This window comes from Trichomycterus rosablanca, chromosome 9, assembly GCF_030014385.1.
Source record: "Trichomycterus rosablanca isolate fTriRos1 chromosome 9, fTriRos1.hap1, whole genome shotgun sequence".
Lineage (NCBI taxonomy): Eukaryota > Metazoa > Chordata > Actinopteri > Siluriformes > Trichomycteridae > Trichomycterus > Trichomycterus rosablanca.
The window spans coordinates 22057061-22075836 of record NC_085996.1 but is presented as its reverse complement, the minus strand read 5'-3'; the positions used below and the strand labels follow the sequence as shown (position 1 = coordinate 22075836).

The 18776-nt window shown below is 36.6% G+C and overlaps 1 protein-coding gene across 1 annotated transcript in view; it reads right to left on the bottom strand.

The window, feature by feature from the left end:
- Positions 1–16983, bottom strand: part of anapc4 (anaphase promoting complex subunit 4) — a 30005-nt gene extending 13022 nt beyond the window's left edge. The window contains exons 1-18 of the mRNA XM_063001261.1: positions 16967–16983; positions 12759–12874; positions 9840–9945; positions 9580–9712; positions 9201–9269; positions 9056–9082; positions 8529–8573; positions 8357–8441; positions 8157–8264; positions 6656–6739; positions 6479–6565; positions 5421–5485; positions 4639–4681; positions 3347–3423; positions 3059–3159; positions 631–682; positions 467–522; positions 300–346 (exon numbers count right to left, since the gene is read on the bottom strand). Coding sequence (XP_062857331.1) covers positions 300–346; positions 467–522; positions 631–682; positions 3059–3159; positions 3347–3423; positions 4639–4681; positions 5421–5485; positions 6479–6565; positions 6656–6739; positions 8157–8264; positions 8357–8441; positions 8529–8573; positions 9056–9082; positions 9201–9269; positions 9580–9712; positions 9840–9945; positions 12759–12866 — 1293 coding nt within the window. The 5' untranslated portion in view covers positions 12867–12874; positions 16967–16983. The remainder of the gene's footprint in view (positions 1–299; positions 347–466; positions 523–630; positions 683–3058; positions 3160–3346; positions 3424–4638; positions 4682–5420; positions 5486–6478; positions 6566–6655; positions 6740–8156; positions 8265–8356; positions 8442–8528; positions 8574–9055; positions 9083–9200; positions 9270–9579; positions 9713–9839; positions 9946–12758; positions 12875–16966) is intronic.
- Between the last annotated feature and the right edge of the window lie 1793 nt (positions 16984–18776).

The window sequence follows — 18776 nt, the reverse complement described above, 5'->3', positions numbered from 1 at the left end:
CTCTTTCACCCATTCCTGTCATGTCCAAGTGGAGAATTTCTAATGCACCCCCCCCCCCCCCCCCCCATCAGGAGGGTTGTGATTGTCAAGCACCCCCTCCACACGATTGCAGTCTCCAATTGCTTCTTTTTCCGTGCCAGAGGTGAGGTCTCACAAAGTATAGTATCAAAGCCAGACAGACATTCACCCCTATCCATGATCAGCCAGATAGCACAGCTGGGATTCAAACTCAAGAGCTCAAGATCCCAGTGAGGTTGAGCTAATGCACTACACCTCTGTTCATGCATGTGCTCTCTTACCTTGTTTAGTTCTGCTGGGACATGGTCCTCTGACATGCGTAGCATTGCTGTGCAGGGACAAAAAAAATAAGAACAACCAACCAAAAACAATACTGCAATTATGCCTATTTGTTCATGGTTCTTTCTGAAAATAAGTGTCATAAAAGCAATACTGCAAAAGTTCTTACCAACATACAGCCATCGGAAAAAGGCCTTAAAATTCTTCATACTTTTATCAATCACTCTGCAGGTGACACACAAAAGAGATCAATGATGAATTACAATGACTCATTAATACATTTGTAGACATGCATTGCAAATAAACATGAGGCAGCAATATGTTTAGACTCACTGTAAGAGTTCGCTAGCCTTCAGTGTAAAGGCACCTACTGCCGTGATTGCATCTAGATAAAATACAAGAGATAAAATACAAAGATTACAGAACATAGATTAGTTTAACATCTATGCTGGTAATATAGACTGTATGGCCATGAGCATGTGGGTACCTGACTATGAGCTTGTTGGACAACCCATTCCAAAATCATGGGCACCACTGTGCATAAGAGAAATGGTCATAGGTAAAACCGCTAAAGTGGATTATTAGGAGGTGTCCACAGACTTTTGGCCATATGGTGTACAAACATTGGTTTAACATTAAGTGAGCATCTATAGCTTTTTACATGACACCTGTTACCCTAAAAAGTCTATTTTCTGAACATATGTATCTCAGTTCACAGTATGTATACATGCTATCAGTTTTGTTTAGAAAAGGCCAGTCCAGTTTCCAATTTCTATATACGTGGTTTGCTGCATCCAGAAAGTCTAAAACTTTTTTACTGAAGCTTTTCCAAAACCGCCTTATTTTTGGTATGTTGAATAAAAATACTTAGGTAATACTAGCTACTCAATTGACTAAGAGAATGCTACCCCCCCCCCAAGCTCCTGAATATGGGATATTGACAATGCAGTCTCTGAGTTTAAGATCTTCTCTGCATACTTTGAGTTTGGTCAGTTTTATGCCTGTTTTTGCCTAACTGCATTCCTCATTGAAACAGGAACTGCATATTCTTTAGGGTTTCTTGGAGGTCTTTGAAATGGTCTTGGTGCTGACTTAATGTTGCTGGTAAGCCATCCTATCAGATGAGGGTCCATCCCAAACTTCTTCCTACAGAGGGCTTGGTATGTGTCCAGTTTTTTTCTCTCATTTGCATATTTGTGTTGTTCAGAGTTGTGATCATTGGGAGGTGGTCGCTTCTGCATAGTTGACCCTATACCTCCCTACTGAGATCATGAAGTGGGTCGAGTTTACTTATCATGAGGTCAATGGTTGACTATGTTCTATGCTGCAGATGCAGATATGTGTTTAATGCATAATTTAATAAACATTGGGGTATGTAGGGTTGTGTACTTTTTTGAGGTGTTTACATTACTTATGGTGAGGTGTGTATCCTGAAGCCAGAAAGCCAGGGGGTTTAAAGTCCCATCAAGGTACAAAAGTTCTGTATAATGTGATCTCAAACCCCTACAGTTTCACTGTATGATGCAGCTGTTCTTCATCAGGCGTGCTGTATGTGTACTTTTGTTTTGCTCCTGCTCCTAGGCAACAGGTCCCAGAGGTCGTAGGTTCTGCCATCTCTATATTTTTTGGTTGTCCTCCTCTGTGCCTGATGTTTTCTTGGCTTTCTTACTGGGTTTGAGATGATCATTTCTTTTTACTTGTACTAGATTTGTTACTTTAGTTTTTTTTGTCTACAGAGGGCATATTTTGGGTACTAGTTGCTTTGTTTTTCACTACTGAGGGGCCTATGCAACTTCTCACTTGTTTCCTCTATTTATTCATGTTAGTTCAGTTTGAGTTTTTGCTGTAAGAGCCAATGATTTCTCCATCTTGTAGGAAGGGAAATTCTCAACTATCTTCACATGCCTCTAATTACTTATTTTCCAGGGACGCTTCACTTTATGAATTTCTTTTCCTTTAAGAATTTTAACTCGGCTCTTTTGTGCTGAGGCTCTGTGGTTGTCCCTGCAGTTATGGCACTCTGGTGATCTTTGGCATTTTGTTCCAAGCCTTTATCTCTGCAGTTATTGCAAATAATCTCACCTTTACAGCCATATCCATTTTATCTTATTGGACTTGAGACATATAAGTCCACTGGGATTCACAGGTACCCTATTAAGAGTTTCTTCGTGGTTGCAGCCTGTCGAAGGTGATGATGCAGGTGCTTGTTCTGATGGTTTTATCTTGTTTCTACAATGCAATTTTCTTCACCTCTGTCACTCCTTATTGTGGCAGCTCTAATGCGATTTTTCCTCTTAATTTTTAGCTCTCTTGTGTTCTGCAGCCACCACTACCCTAACACAATGCTTTGGCTCCTATTTCACATAAACAGGATGTTGAGGAGGCCCACTCAAATCAATCGACTGGTCAATTCATGCCCTAGTAACAAGTGACCATGGACTGTTGAGCATCTGACTTCTTGCATCAAGCAAGACAAAGCAAATATTCCACTTGCAAAACTGCAAAAAAATTTTTCCTTACTTCTTAAAGTATTAATAAGTGTAATTAACAGGATAGGCAATGTAACACAGTGGTAAACATGCCTCCATCTTAATTTTTTTAAGTATGTGCAGATTATTAATGTGTGTTCATACATATAAAATACAATGAAGTTAGTAAAAGCTTTGGGAATCTTTTACTGAACTTTTGTCAGTTTAACAAAGGTTTAAAAGAATAAATAAAACACAAATACAAAAAAATTTTTAAAATAAAATAAATTTACCCTCTACTGCTGCAGGATCCAAACCAAGAGGCTGAAACCTCTGCTTCCATAAAGCCATGCCTTTCACCTCACTCAGATGATACAGCAAAGCTTCTGAACCACTGTCAAAGAGAACATATGTTAATAATTCCAGCAAGCAGGTGTCATAATGACTTAAATCAATACAGTACATGAGTGAATATATAAATATGACAGTACCCATGAAAAGGACGTTAATTCAAAATAATCATTACATAAGAGTATTGTGTGGTTTAGACATTTGATGTTTGTTTACGTTCAATGCCATACCTCTGTAAATGACTGATGACCAGTTTTTGAATGCTTGAGTAGGACGACTCGATGGACTGGCCCAACATCTTTAAGCCCTTTGAGTGTAAAAATGTAAATGTAAAAAAATCACAGTAAACAAAATCAAAAGCTCAGAAGGGACATGGTATACAAGGTGTGACTTACATTTGTCATTTTGTCCCACTTTAAACACAACTCAAATTCTATCACATAGGCTTTTGCTGCGTGACCAGTCATCTCTTACTCAATTATCATCACCATTTGTATCTTTCAACCATAATTAACATAAATAAGATTTCTCGAAGGTATTTTGTCAGCCAAAAGTCTTAATTCTTGGAAAGATAGTCCTCAGAAGATTTAAGATCCCAAACATTTGTGATTAACAGTTGAAGAGAAATATCATATCTGCGTATTATTATTATTATTATTATTATGCTGTCTGCATAACTTATACAGTATATGAATAAAATGAGAAAGATGCATTTCCAAAGCATGACAAAAAAGTATATATTAAATGCAGATTAAATGTTGATAATTAATTATTATTTTTAATTATTTATTAGAATTTTAGTGTCATATCGTCAGTTGAAGTTTTTTTAATGTTAAACACAGTCATGGACAATTTTGTATCTCCAATTTACCTCACTTAAATGTATTTGGACTGTGGGAGGAAACCAGAGCCTCCAGAGAAAACCCACACAGACATGGGGATAATATGCAAACTCCACACAGACAGGACCTGGATCGCTCCACCTGGGAATCAAACCCTTCTTGCTGTGAGGCGCCAGTGCTACCCACCCAATTTTAAATATAAGTAACTGCAGCAAATCTTATCTGCATTATCACCTGGAGAAACTTACTGGGGCACTCACACCAGTTTAAATACCACTGGCTTAAATCCCCAGTTTCCTTCATTAGACCTTTATTCACTGTGATTTCCCCTGACTCCCTGAAGCTTTTCATGATATAATGAACTGTAGATGGTGAAGGACCTATCAACCCATCCTTGCTTGCAAAAGACTAAGCCATTGGTGGATGGTACTTTTTTTCTATTTTTCTTCTATTTTTAGGTTTTATTGCATTTTAGAAGGAGTCCCAACTTCTCTGGAAATGAGGTTTGTACATGAATTAACCCTGAACTGTGATCATAGAGGTGCCACATTGATGTTAATAGGTACCTTTTTCAATAAATAAAGGTTTTATAAAATTTTTGGCCACTAAGAGTCTGAAGACCATGCCTTGAACAAAACTGTGATCAATGTAGAAACCACCAAACCATGCTCCACATTTACCTTAACTGTCAACTGGTTCATGAGAAGTGCTTGCAATTCAGGACTGAAAAAGAAATAAACAGTTGTAGTTAAAATAATACAAATAAAAACCTGCCTGTCCTATTATGACACCTGTTGGACAATTTAAAGTAATGCAAGCTAAAACTAACCAACACTGTTACTGCACACAGTTTTAACAGAAAAAGAAGCCCAAAATATCCTATCACTGCATTAGTAAATTAAGTAATTTATTAGGGGTGTAACGATACACTCTGCTCACGATTCGATTTGATTCACGATACTGATCTCACGAGTGGATTTTCTCACGATTTTTTTTTTAAGTGTAAACAGTGCAAAACAATGCACATTTTCTTGAACATTTTTTAAACAAACAAAAAAAACTTCAGTCCCTTGCAATTAAAGGTAATTACCAAGAACAGAGTACTTTACTGTAATCTAACAGGTTTACCAAATTTAAGCCATCTTAAATTGAAAATCAAAGTAATCGATGTATCGTTACACCCCTATAATTTATTATTTGTTAGTTGCATACTTGTTCAAAACCTCAAGTGTATAAGCAGTTACACTCAACTCATTCATATTCTCAACTGACTAAATGCTGTGATGGACAGGCATTCTGTCCAGAATTTATTCTGAACATTGGACCTAATGTGATCTGTATTATCATCCACATCATTACTGTAATGATCTGTTTTTATTAATATTACTGGTATGATTAGATAGTTATGATACAAATATGCGTATATGCTTTTGTGAACCATTATGAACTATAACATCTGTACCTGGCATGTCCCCATAGCAGAAGCTCCAAGAACTCATCCTGAACCTGAGTGCTTGTATTCTTTTCCTGTAAACCAACAGCAAATATAAGAATAGAGGCATATGTGAAAGTATGCCAGGTCTAAACATCTATAACCAAACATAAAGACTATGTATTATGAAATTACTACATATTTTACTATACAGTATACACTGAGTCAAAAAGGGACCTCTCCTTCTTTTGCCCAAAACGTTGATGAATGTTCGAAATTCATTCAGTGTTGCAGCGCCAGATCATGAGGAATAATCAGACTGACAATTGGCTATGTCTAGTTTCCCCCAGAAATTTGACATATTGACTGATGGGTCTGAAATTTGTCCTCTTGGCTGATCACCAGTTTTTGAACTTGCGCTATGCTGTGATAGGTATGCACGCTTTTTGGCCAGCCGCTTCACTTTCAACTTTCGTAGCTACCAAGGTCACAGATCTTATGCGGCAATTTTTAAAGTCCTCCTTCTCTTCCAGTTTTTCTCTGGAAATTCAGCAATTCTCATTCTTGTAATCTCATACAGTTTCTAACCTTTAAATTAAAATTTTGTCCTCTGTGGCAAAAACATTTTGTCTTCTCTTTAGAATATTGTCTTCTGCTGCTGTTAAGGCATAATAAATTGGTTGTCATGGTAACCAATATTTTAAATAAGTAAAACTACCTTGTTGTGCTCAATAGCAATTTTTTATAAGCTGATCAACATTTGCCAAAGCCATGGGCAAAAGTACAGAGGTCCCCTTTTTGACAGTGTATATAAAGATTGTATAAGTTGCATGCAAATAGACTTGAGACTTGCAACTCATCTCTCATGACTCCTGATTTGAGTTGCACTAGTCAAAAATAACTTAAATAACAAAGTGTCTTCCATTATCATTCAGGCAGGGTGTGGGAAAGTTTTGTATTTATATAATATATTTTTTATAATTTGTATACTTATTTTTATAAATGGTTATATCCTAGTTTTGACACACATACAGTACATGGACACATGAGACAAAGTGTAAACAGGATAAACAACAGTGTTGTCACACCTGGACAAACTTGGTGAGGCGCAGATCCATTTGCATGAGAATTTCCTCCCAAGCTTCACACATACAGGTGAGAGACAGACGCAGGTACTGCAAAATAAATATCACATATAAAAATCTAACATCAGTAAAAAAAGAAGATAAAAGCTACAGTATAGAATTCTTTTGTGTGATTGCGACCTGTATCAGAGTAGAGATGTGTGTGAATTTGCGTGCCATTCTGGTCAACTCTGGAAGGCAAGAAGAAAGCAGTCCTGTGTCCAGCTAATAAAAAAAACATTAGGCAACATTATGTCAGCTTAATAAAAGTAATTCTTTATTTAACACAATATAGAAACAAAAAACTCAATTAGTATTCAACCTCCCTCACCTTAAAAGGTATTATAGTGACATGTAAAACTGAATTAAAAGATACAACAAGAAGTCTCAGTAAACATACAAGCAATTTAGAGAAAGAAAAAGAATACATTAATTTGACAAATATACATATACAGGTGTACAGTACAACACAATTCTTTTTCTGCATATCCCAGCTTGTTTGAAAGCTGGGGTCAAAGCGCAGGGTCAGCCATTGTATGGCACCCCTGAAGCAGACAGGGTTAAGGGCCTTGCTCAAGGGCCCAACAGTGGCTGCATAGCAGAGCCTGGGTTTGAATGAACAATTTTTAGATTGATTGCCCAAAGCTGTACTCACTAGGCTACCACCGTCCCCAATTCTAAGAAGAAATGGCATAATTTTGAGTAAAAACATGTAGTTTTGTAATTAAACCCCCAGCCTCAGTACTTTGTGAAACCTCCTTTTTCTGTGATAACATCTAATAATGATTTAGGTAAGCGCTAACAAGCTTCTGGCACCTCTGTTGTGAAATCTTTGCCCATTCTTCTAGTGGAAACGCTTCCAGCACATTGAGGTTTGATTGCTTTTGTGCTGCAACTGGATTCTTTATATCCCATCAAAGATCTTTTTTTATTATATTTAAATCTGGAGTCTGAGAAGTTCACTCCAGGATATTCCAGCAGTGATTCCATAACCAAGCTTTGGTTGACCTGGAAGTGTGCTTTGGATCATTGTCTTGCTGGAAAGTCCAGTTATTACCAAGGTTCAATTTCACCACAGAAGGTATAAACTTCCTCCTCAAAATGCCTTGGCATTTCTGTGAATCCATGATGCCAGGCGGATGGACAAGACTGCCAGTTCTTGCTGCAGAAGTACATCCACACATCACTGACCCAACTCTGTGATTAGCCATGGAGATAGTATTCTTCAGGTCATAAGCATCACCTGTCTCTTATCTATATAGCTAAACAGGTTCCGTTTTGATCTAGAGAACTGTATCCTATAACTCTGCAGGTATTTCCAAATTCCTTCTGACAAATTCCAGTTGACCCTTCCTTTGCTTCTTGGTCAGGAGTGGTGTTCATTTTGGAGTCCAGCCATGAAGTTCTTGGTTGTTAAGTGATCTTATGGTTGCCACTGACACATTTGTCACAGCCATTTCCAGTAACAGGAGTTTTTCTTTGTTTTACTGATGACATTGCTATAGCCTCTGGACAAAATATTAGGATCTCACATTGCCAGGCACTTTTGGAACTTTTGTATGATACTCCCAATAAAGACTCTAAAGATGTTTAAGTTCAACACATCAACATATATACCTACATATATATTTGTATGGCTTACTTGAACATAGTGGATCTCAGAGTAATTTTCTGCTGATCTTATTTCCGTAATGACAGAAAGAGATTTGAGATCAGTGGACAGACAGAGACTGCGACATGTCCCTGTGACCTATGAAGGAGACAGTAGATTAATAGTGTTAATATCTGTATTAAATGCAAGTAACTGCAGTAACTATAGAAAAAAATGAAGAAGCATCTTACCCCTTCAAGTGTGGCTATCTTATACAGGCCATATGCATACAGCTCCACAAAACCAGACGGCCCCCCAACCACTAAGATATTAAGCCTGTATAACAAAGTTACACTTAATCCAAAATTGAATAAATAAATCAAATTCAGTATCATCTGAGAAGCACTGACTCATAACACTGACCTTACGTCCCCCAAGAGGTTAGTGACTTCATCAGATTTTTCTTCACTTTAAAAGAGAACAATACAATAGTTTGTATATGTACAGTTTTATTTCTGTATTTATAAACTACATTAGCAATCGGTTAGTCAAGATGTTGAAGTCTAAAGCTGAGTTTGAAAAACTCTCAACCAATTCTGTGGACACAGAAGTGGGGTGTGTGAAAACACGGACGAGTATTTTCGTCTTTCAACTATTAAGATAGCTATGCTGTGTATTGTGGCTTCCATTTATTCTATAATTTAATTTATGAGTGTTATTTAATGACTGCTGTGAAATGTGGCACTTTTGTGCCAATATCAAATTTTACAAAATGTAATTAAGTTGGTCAACCAAAACATTACAATTTATTTCTTTTTTACAATTGCCAGTTAAATAAAAGTTTAAGACAATTAACACATTAGAGATTATAGTTTTAATATCCCAATTTGTCTGGAAATAAGGTTTGTAATAAAAACCATATTAAAATTTGCGTACTGCTGTACACCTACCTAAATATCTTTGATGTGGAGCTGTAACTGTAAAATAAACACAAAAACTACAAAATTAATGACAATTCTTCAGTGTGATCTTAAATAACACTTGTGCTGGACTGAATGCTGGAGGTTGAATAAGAGAAGCTGGATAAAGACTGACCTCTTTGGTAATGTTGGCAGCTTGGGTAGAAAACAGTTGGACTCATCCTCAGAATCACCAAATGATGAGCTTTAATAGAAGAGACAATGAGTTTTTTTAATAACACACTTCAGCAAAGTCAAAAGTGAATACATTGCTCAGAGAAATTCTAAAGACATTGTATTTTGTCCCACTCTGAGTACCTAAATATCCTTTTTTGTATATTCCTTGTACTTCACTTTATTATTTTTTCCTGATGATTATGAAAATACCAAGATAGTAACTGCCACACACAAACCAGTACCCATGTGCCATGATATTCTGCATAATTCTTTGCTAAAATAAACACAGTGCGCAGTGCACCTAATGTATTATTCATCAAAACAATACACACACACACCTGATATCACTCTGCACTTCCATCCAGTGCATGCAGGATACAGGCGAGTCTACAGGAAACAGGTGGAGGATCTCTGCTTTCTCTGCATCACACATGATAACCTGCTTTGTGTCCCCTACACTGAATGCCAAGACTGTCAACGACAACAATTAGACATGTACATGAAGACTTCACTGATCTCATTAAGCAGTGCCTATGACAAAAAGCTTTGCTAAACATATGACACATTTAAAAAGTGCTAAGACCAAATAACAACTTACTTTTGCCATCAGGCCTCCAGGCCAAGGAAGTGATCTCTTTTCCTGTGTTTTCATTTGGTGCTAAACTCCACACACGCTGAAAATTAGCAAGGCGATGAAGCAGGAGCTGAAACAGAGGATTAAACAAAAAAATGTTAGAGGACACAACAAGAGCTAAATCTGTTAGAAATACAAAACCGCTTGATTAGGATGACTACAGTGAGTTAAGATAAAAAATTAAGAACAAATGGGTGCTCAGGTGGGGAAGTTAAAACACGCTAACACACCAGAGCTGACATCTCGAACTCGTTGGTTCGAAACTGGGCGTCTACACGAACAATGATTGGCTTGTTGTTCAAGGAGGATGCTGGAGAGATTCTTCATACCTGGTGCAATCACGGCCTCTGCTGGCTGACTGCTGGCGTCTGCACAGGGACGAGTGATAATGTGATCAGGGTGTGTCTCTCTAGTCTGTACACAAAGCTGATTCACATATGACCATGCCTCGTACAAGTGAAAAGATGCAGTCGGCTGCTGCACACATTTTGGAGCGTGTGTGTTAGTCATGGCTCTCCTCAGTCAGAGTGGAGGTCAGCATCAGTAGAGAGGAAGCGTAATGCAATCGGGTAATTGGATACGACTAGATTGGGAGGAACATTGGGGGGAAAAATAAAAAAAAAAGATGCAAAAAAAAGAACAAATAAACCAATATCAAAAAAGACTTGGATTACCGAGCTGTTATTTATAGACTCAAAACCTAAGTAATTTAATTTCATTAAAATGTCCAGTATAGGATGCAAATTTGACCAATTACTTTTAACTGATAAGGACCGTCATTAGTTGATAGTCAACCGATAACCGACAAACTTACAGTATCCCATTACAATATAAAGCACATCACTGAGTTTAATATTATAAGTGGTAAATACCAGTAGGACCTGAGCATTGAGCAATCCACCACTGTGAAACATTATGCTCTATTTTTGGTTCCTACAAGTGACTGAAGATACTCATTGTTGAGGTGTCAAACTACCACAAATAGATGGCAGCAATCACAAAGAACAAACGCAGATCTCTTGTCATGATGAGTGCACAGACAGTGATGCACTACACAGGGATGAAATTTGTAGATGAGTGATTTCACTCTAGGATTTTTATTTTTAGAGAGGACACATCTGATTTGTGGTAAAAAATGGGTGGTAAGGAGTCTGATTTGTATCTGATGTGAGGTGTTTTTTTACTACACGCTGTGTATCCAGTTATGTTTGCTGCATTGTCATGGCATTTGCTTTTTATTGCATGGTGTCAGTTAAACCATGGCAACCAAACACCCACAGGCGATGACACTTCTGATGTGAAAACAGGGCGATGAACAATCAGCAACTCAGGCTACAAGAGGCCAAAAATCACTGCCGGACTGAATGTAGGGTAAGAGTGAGTGTCAAATCAACAGTATAAACTCAAGCACAGTTCAAATCAAGCATTGGTGGTGCGAAAAAAAATAGAAAGCTGTCAAAATGAATGTACTTAACCAAAAGCATTAATTAACCAAATTACTTCTTTGTCGGTTAACCAGTTGATCATTAACATCCCTAACTCAGTCTTAAATAAATGTTACGTTGTGTTTATGTATGGTATGAAACTGTTATTAGACTAATACTTACACACAAATGACAACATGTAAAACTCAGACTGCATGATCTTGAAATGCAAGAGCCTGGATAACCAGCTAAAGCTGAATAACTACTAGAAAAACTGACATAGGGGCTTGTGCACTCTCTTGTCTTTTCATGATCGGACTACTGACACTTCCTTTTTACCAGTCATCTTCTGTCCAATAGACCACTGAAGTCGTGCGTCATTCTGTAGTCCTCGTTATGCCCATATTTGGAGACCCGGGTCTAACTTAGATTTCCTATGGGAAAAATGAACGGGGTTTTCAAAAAATCGACTCTAACGCATCCTGTGCTAAATAAACATGTTCAAAACCCTATATGTTTTGTCCTGTGTACATTTTTCTCCTGTACATCACTGGATCCTCTGAATAAGAGGTTGTTAAAGGGTCGTAATACTAATAATGCTACACGAAAGCTAATGCTACTGCACATTAATTAGACGTCACTGAACTACACCAATCAAATCAACGGAACGAGCGGCTCGCTTTTGGTGAGTACAACCGAAGGCGTAACACCCGACCATCCTTGCTTTCTACTTTAATGTAGCTACCTACTAAAAATATCAACCAAAACTTGTGAATATCACTCCACAGTTACACCGGTGAATCACGCTGCTTCGTGCGGTTATTTAAGAGGCTTATACAAGAAAAAAAAAGAAAAATTTAAGAGGCCTCCAGTTTAGTGACGTCAATTCAGTGCGCAGTAGCATTAGCTTACTTGTAGCAATATTCATATTTTGACTCTTTAACGACTTCATAATTCAGAGGATCCAGCGATAATAGACAGAAGAATCTCCATAAAACAAAACGTAACAGCTTTGGAACATTTTTTATGACTACAAGATGCGAGAGAGGCAATTTGCGAAATCTCCATTCATATTTCCCATTCAAAATTTCTCTTAGACCCGGGTTACCAAATATGGGCATAACAACATGGCGTGGCCTACAAAATGACGACACGACTTCAGTGGTCTATACCAGTCCTCTGCTAATGCATCAATCCGGTTTTCCATTTGCCCATCTACTGGCACATCACCCCATGCAGCACTTCCTTTACTGGTTTCCTGTAGCTGCCTTCAGCAGATTTTACGACTGCAACAGGCATAAATATAATAAGGATCTTTTTAAAACGTAGTCCGGTCCTATATTCTCTAGAAATGCCAAACTGGTTCATACTAAAACATAAACTGATTCCAGAACCAGGTACAAAGTCACATGGGTCAAAGGATAAATCTGTAATAATGTATGTAGAATTGCATCCTCACCTCACCGGCAGTGTTGGCTAAGGCTATGAGATCTCTCTTTGGAGACCAGGCCATGTAGAGAACAGGGTTCGGGAGCTGCTTCTCTCCCACTTGTCGGAAAGCAGGCATTGTGACTGCTAAGGAAGGACACACACAGCAGAGCTATTTGTCATGAAAAATAACATCATCATGTCTGAATATAATTTTGAAAATGCTACTGACAATGCCAAAATAATTCTTTTCAATTAGACTTGTGGGTTGTGCAGTGCTTCATTATGTCAACAAGTTCTATCCACATTTTTTGAAGGATATGCAAGTCAGATGACTGTGTGTTAGCTTATTTTAGCAGGCAGTTAATTGTATTAGGAAGGAAATTAAAAAAAATGCATACAAAAATTACATTTCTAGACTTTTATTTTGTAATGCGGCTGTAATCAATAATACAAGTGACTGGGTAACACTAGGTAAATATCACATACTTTTATATTAGATTTTACATTTTCAGTATTCTTTGACATTTCATAATTTGTTCCTATACACATGCTGTAGGGCTTTTTATTTTGTAATAAGTAGTACAAACCACTAGGAAAGTACTACAACCTTTAATTATGTTAACATTTACATGTATTCACCTTTAATGACTATTTAACATAAATTATTTTTGTATTTATACTGTAGAACCTTTTTTCCTGTAACACATGTATAGTAAGTGGTAACCACTACAACCTGTATTATATTAAAATCTACATTTTTACAATACTATATATTATTACTGTACTTATACTGTATGACTTATTTTGTTATGTAGGCGTAGTCAGTAGTAGTAAGAAGTATTTTTATTAATAATGGCCAAATAAGTAAATCACTAGGTAACTACTATAACCTATAATATTAATTATAATTAGGGCTGTCAAACGATTAAAAATTGTAATCGCGATTAATCTCAGAATTTCATATAGTTAATCGCGATTAATCGCTTTTTTTTTTTTAAAGGAGGTGGTTTTAATGTTATGGCTGATCGGTGTACATACACTAACATACACAAAAACTCATTCACAATCAACAGTCTTGTTCCCTGGGTTCTGACAACTCATACTAGTGACTATATTACTTGCATCTTTGCACAATATTGCATTGTTTTTGCACCTTATTCTCACCTTATTCTTCCTGCTGCTATATAAACCCTACGCTGCTAACTGGATATCTGAATACGTTTTTATTAGGGCTGTCGAAGTTAACGCGATAATAATAACGCGTTCCACTGTTGCCAGATTGGGCGGTTATCCGCCAAATTGGGCGGATTTTGTTGGAAAACAATTTAATAGCATTTAAATAACACTTCTGTTTAAAAGAAAATATTCAGTTTTAAGAAGCACCAGCATTGTAGAAGGTTATTAAAAGTAAAGTCAATTTTCAATGCTGATTTGGCTTAATAGTGTTGGTCAGTCTGTATCATATTCTTGAAATGATAAAGTATTGCAAAGGAATATCTTTGAAATTCTTCCTCATAATGTTAAGGTTGCTATATTTTGGTTTTTCACTTGTCACGGAAAATTAAGAGAGAAAAAAGCTTATTATTATCATGCGTGTGATATATATCATTTACGTGAGCTGCGTATCACGTTACCACTGTGTGTTGTACGTCACTGAGCTGATATGTGTATCAGGTGACCAGTGGGTAACGGCGTGTTATGTTTAAGTGTGATGCTCCAAGTTGTGGATTAAGCAATAAAGACAACATGTTCTCCACATAACTAGTGTCATTTGTATTTCGTGGTTAAGTACAAAACATAACAATGCGGGTCTTCCTGATGTAATTCTACATGGCACTCACTGCCTGTATACAGTGTATCACAAAAGTGAGTACACCCCTCACATTTCAGCAAATATTTCATTATATCTTTTCATGGGACAACACTATAGACATGAAACTTGGATATAACTTAGAGTAGTCAGTGTACAGCTCGTATAGCAGTGTAGATTTACTGTCTTCTGAAAATAACTCAACACACAGCCATTAATGTCTAAATGGCTGGCAACATAAGTGAGTACACCCCACAGTGAACATGTCCAAATTGTGCCCAAAGTGTCAATATTTTGTGTGACCACCATTATTATCCAGCACTGCCTTAACCCTCCTGGGCATGGAATTCACCAGAGCTGCACAGGTTGCTACTGGAATCCTCTTCCACTCCTCCATGATGACATCACGGAGCTGGTGGATGTTAGACACCTTGAACTCCTCCACCTTCCACTTGAGGATGTGCCACAGGTGCTCAATTGGGTTTAGTCCATCACCTTTACCTTCAGCTTCCTCAGCAAGGCAGTTGTCATCTTGGAGGTGTGTTTGGGGTCGTTATCCTGTTGGAAAACTGCCATGAGGCCCAGTTTTCGAAGGGAGGGGATCATGCTCTGTTTCAGAATGTCACAGTACATGTTGGAATTCATGTTTCCCTCAATGAACTGCAGCTCCCCAGTGCCAGCAACACTCATGCAGCCCAAGACCATGATGCTACCACCACCATGCTTGACTGTAGGCAAGATACAGTTGTCTTGGTACTTCTCACCAGGGCGCCGCCACACATGCTGGACACCATCTGAGCCAAACAAGTTTATCTTGGTCTCGTCAGACCACAGGGCATTCCAGTAATCCATGTTCTTGGCCTGCTTGTCTTCAGCAAACTGTTTGCGGGCTTTCTTGTGCGTCAGCTTCCTTCTGGGATGACAACCATGCAGACCGAGTTGATGCAGTGTGCGGCGTATGGTCTGAGCACTGACAGGCTGACCTCTCACGTCCTCAACCTCTGCAGCAATGCTGGCAGCACTCATGTGTCTATTTTTTAAAGCCAACCTCTGGATATGATGCTGAACACGTGGACTCAACTTCTTTGGTCGACCCTGGCGAAGCCTGTTCCGAGTGGAACCTGTCCTGGAAAACCGCTGTATGACCTTGGCCACCATGCTGTAGCTCAGTTTCAGGGTGTTAGCAATCTTCTTATAGCCCAGGCCATCTTTGTGGAGAGCAACAATTCTATTTCTCACATCCACAGAGAGTTCTTTGCCATGAGGTGCCATGTTGAATATCCAGTGGCCGGTATGAGAGAATTGTACCCAAAACACCAAATTTAACAGCCCTGCTCCCCATTTACACCTGGGACCTTGACACATGACACCAGGGAGGGACAACGACACATTTGGGCACAATTTGGACATGTTCACTGTGTGGTGTACTCACTTATGTTGCAGCTATTTAGACATTAATGGCTGTGTGTTGAGTTATTTTCAGAAGACAGTAAATCTACACTGCTATACAAGCTGTACACTGACTACTCTAAGTTATATCCAAGTTTCATGTCTATAGTGTTGTCCCATGAAAAGATATAATGAAATATTTGCAGAAATGTGAGGGGTGTACTCACTTTTGTGATACACTGTAGGTACATTTTTCCTGTATAGAATTTGCGTTAACGGCACAATTTTTTTTAATCGCGTTAAATTGAGATCGCGTTAATGTGTAGGTAATTACTATAACACTTAATGCATTAAAACAGCTGTCCGTTTCATGCCATTTTTAGACGATCCCTTAGTTCTTCAACGCAAGGGAACTTCGCTTTTAAGAATAGCGTTAACTAAAAATAAATGTAGAACTTTTTAAAACGTATTCGATTGTAGCTTTGTCCTTGTTTATTGCAGAGTGAATTAATGCAATTTTATTCACATTTGGATGTTTATTGACGGAGAAGAAAGACATTCACATGTCAGGCGAATTTCCAAAATAAAACTTTATCACGGTGTTCTGTTTCTATTATAGCGGAATGTGTAGGTATAGTATTTAGGAATAGACCTGTCCTACAAACAGCACCATGTTTACAGTAAGGACAAAATGAATTAAGATAAATTAACACACATACATTAAAACAACTGTGTGGTGAAGTACTGCAGACTGGCTTAATAACATTTATTTGTACATTCAGCATGAAGTTTATCATAGTTTAATGCTTACACAAGTTACTATGTACCTAACGTCTGACCAGACAATGACAGAAAACACAGCATGCTAACTCACTGCAACACGTAAATGTCTCTTATTCAAGAGGATCTTTAACTTCACTGTGCTTTGAGAAAACTGCGTTCTGTATGGAAAGTAGCTAGCCATACAGCTAGCCTGTTAGCAACACATATGCTACTGTTAAAAGCACTACACAGCTTAATAAAAACAGTGAACTTACGTTGTTGGTTTAACAGTGAGCGACATTAATTATAAAATAAAAACAAAATGACTGTTTATCACCTAATTCCTTAAATACTGAAGTAAAATTCGCTCTCCATTGAAATCATTCGTGCACTAACCCAAACAGTGCGCACACTGGCGTAACCAATCAGAATTCACTTCTACCCGCCAATGACATGCTAGCAACGGAACCTCGGACGTCCAAACAGTATGAAGAGAATCTGTTGATGCATGCTCAATAATCCAGGTACACAAATCCACAAAGTTGAATCAGTTCATCTGGACACAAGTTTGTTGTAGAGTCCGAATGACTTCTTCAGTCTGAACCTTATTGATTCGAATCATTCAGCTGTTATACTGTAATAAATGAATCGAATCTTTTACTCACTGATTCATTTGAAAGCTTTCTAAAAGAAAGAGCTAGCATTATTTTAAACAGTGGGGACAGAAATACGACGGCAAATTAGGGCCATTTTAAAGAAAAAGTTTAAATTTTCAGAATAAAGTCGTATACGTTTCGATTTCAAGATTAAAGTCAAATGATTATGATATTAAAGTCGAAATAATTACAAGATTAAAGTCGAAGTAATTACGAGATTAAAATCAAAATAATTAGGAAATTAAAGTCGAAATAATTACGAGATTAAAGTCGAAATAATTATGAGATTAAAGTCAAATTATTAGGAAATTAAATTCAAAATAATTACAAGATTAAAGTCGAAATAATTACGAGATTAAAATAAAAATAATTAGGAAATTAAAGTCGAAATTACGAGATTAAAATCGAAATAATTACGAGATTAAAGTCGAAATAATTACAAGATTAAAATCAAAATAATTATGAGATCAAAGTCAAAATAATTATGAGATTAAAGTTGAAATAATTACGAGATTAAAGTCGAAATAATTATGAGATTAAAGTCGAAATAATTACAAGATCAAAGTTGAAATAATTATGAGATTAAAGTCAAAATAATTACGAGATTAAAGTCGAAATAATTACAAGATCAAAGTCGAAATAATTACAAGATTAAAGTCGAAATAATTATGAGATTGAAGTCAAAATAATTACGAGATTAAAGTCGAAATAATTACAAGATCAAAGTTGAAATAATTATGAGATTAAAGTCAAAATAATTACGAGATTAAAGACGAAATAATTACAAGATCAAAGTCGAAATAATTACAAGATTAAAGTCGAAATAATTACGAGATTAAAGTCGAAATAATTACGAGATTAAAGTAAAAATAATTATGAGATTGAAGTCAAAATAATTACGAGATTAAAGTCTAAATAATTATGAGATTGAAGTCAAAATAATTACGATATTAAAATCGAAATGATTACGAGATTAAAGTAAAAAATAATTACGGTATTAAAGTAAAAATTAATTACAAGATTAATGTTGAAATGATTACGAGATTAAAGTAAAAAATAATTACAAGATTAAAGTAAAAAATAATTACAAGATTAAAGTAAAAATTAATTACAAGATTAATGTCGAAATGATTACGAGATTAAAGTAAAAAATAATTACAAGATTAAAGTAAAAATTAATTACAAGATTAATGTCGAAATGATTACGAGATTAAAGTAAAAAATAATTACAAGATTAAAGTAAAAAATAATTACAAGATTAAAGTCGAAATGATTACGAAATTAAAGTCGAAATAATTACGAGATTAAAGTCAAAATAATTACGAGATTAAAGTCAAAAATAATTGAGATTAAAGTTGAAATGATTACAAGATTAAAGTCGAAATAATTATAAGATTAAAGTCAAAATAATTATGAGATTAAAGTCAAA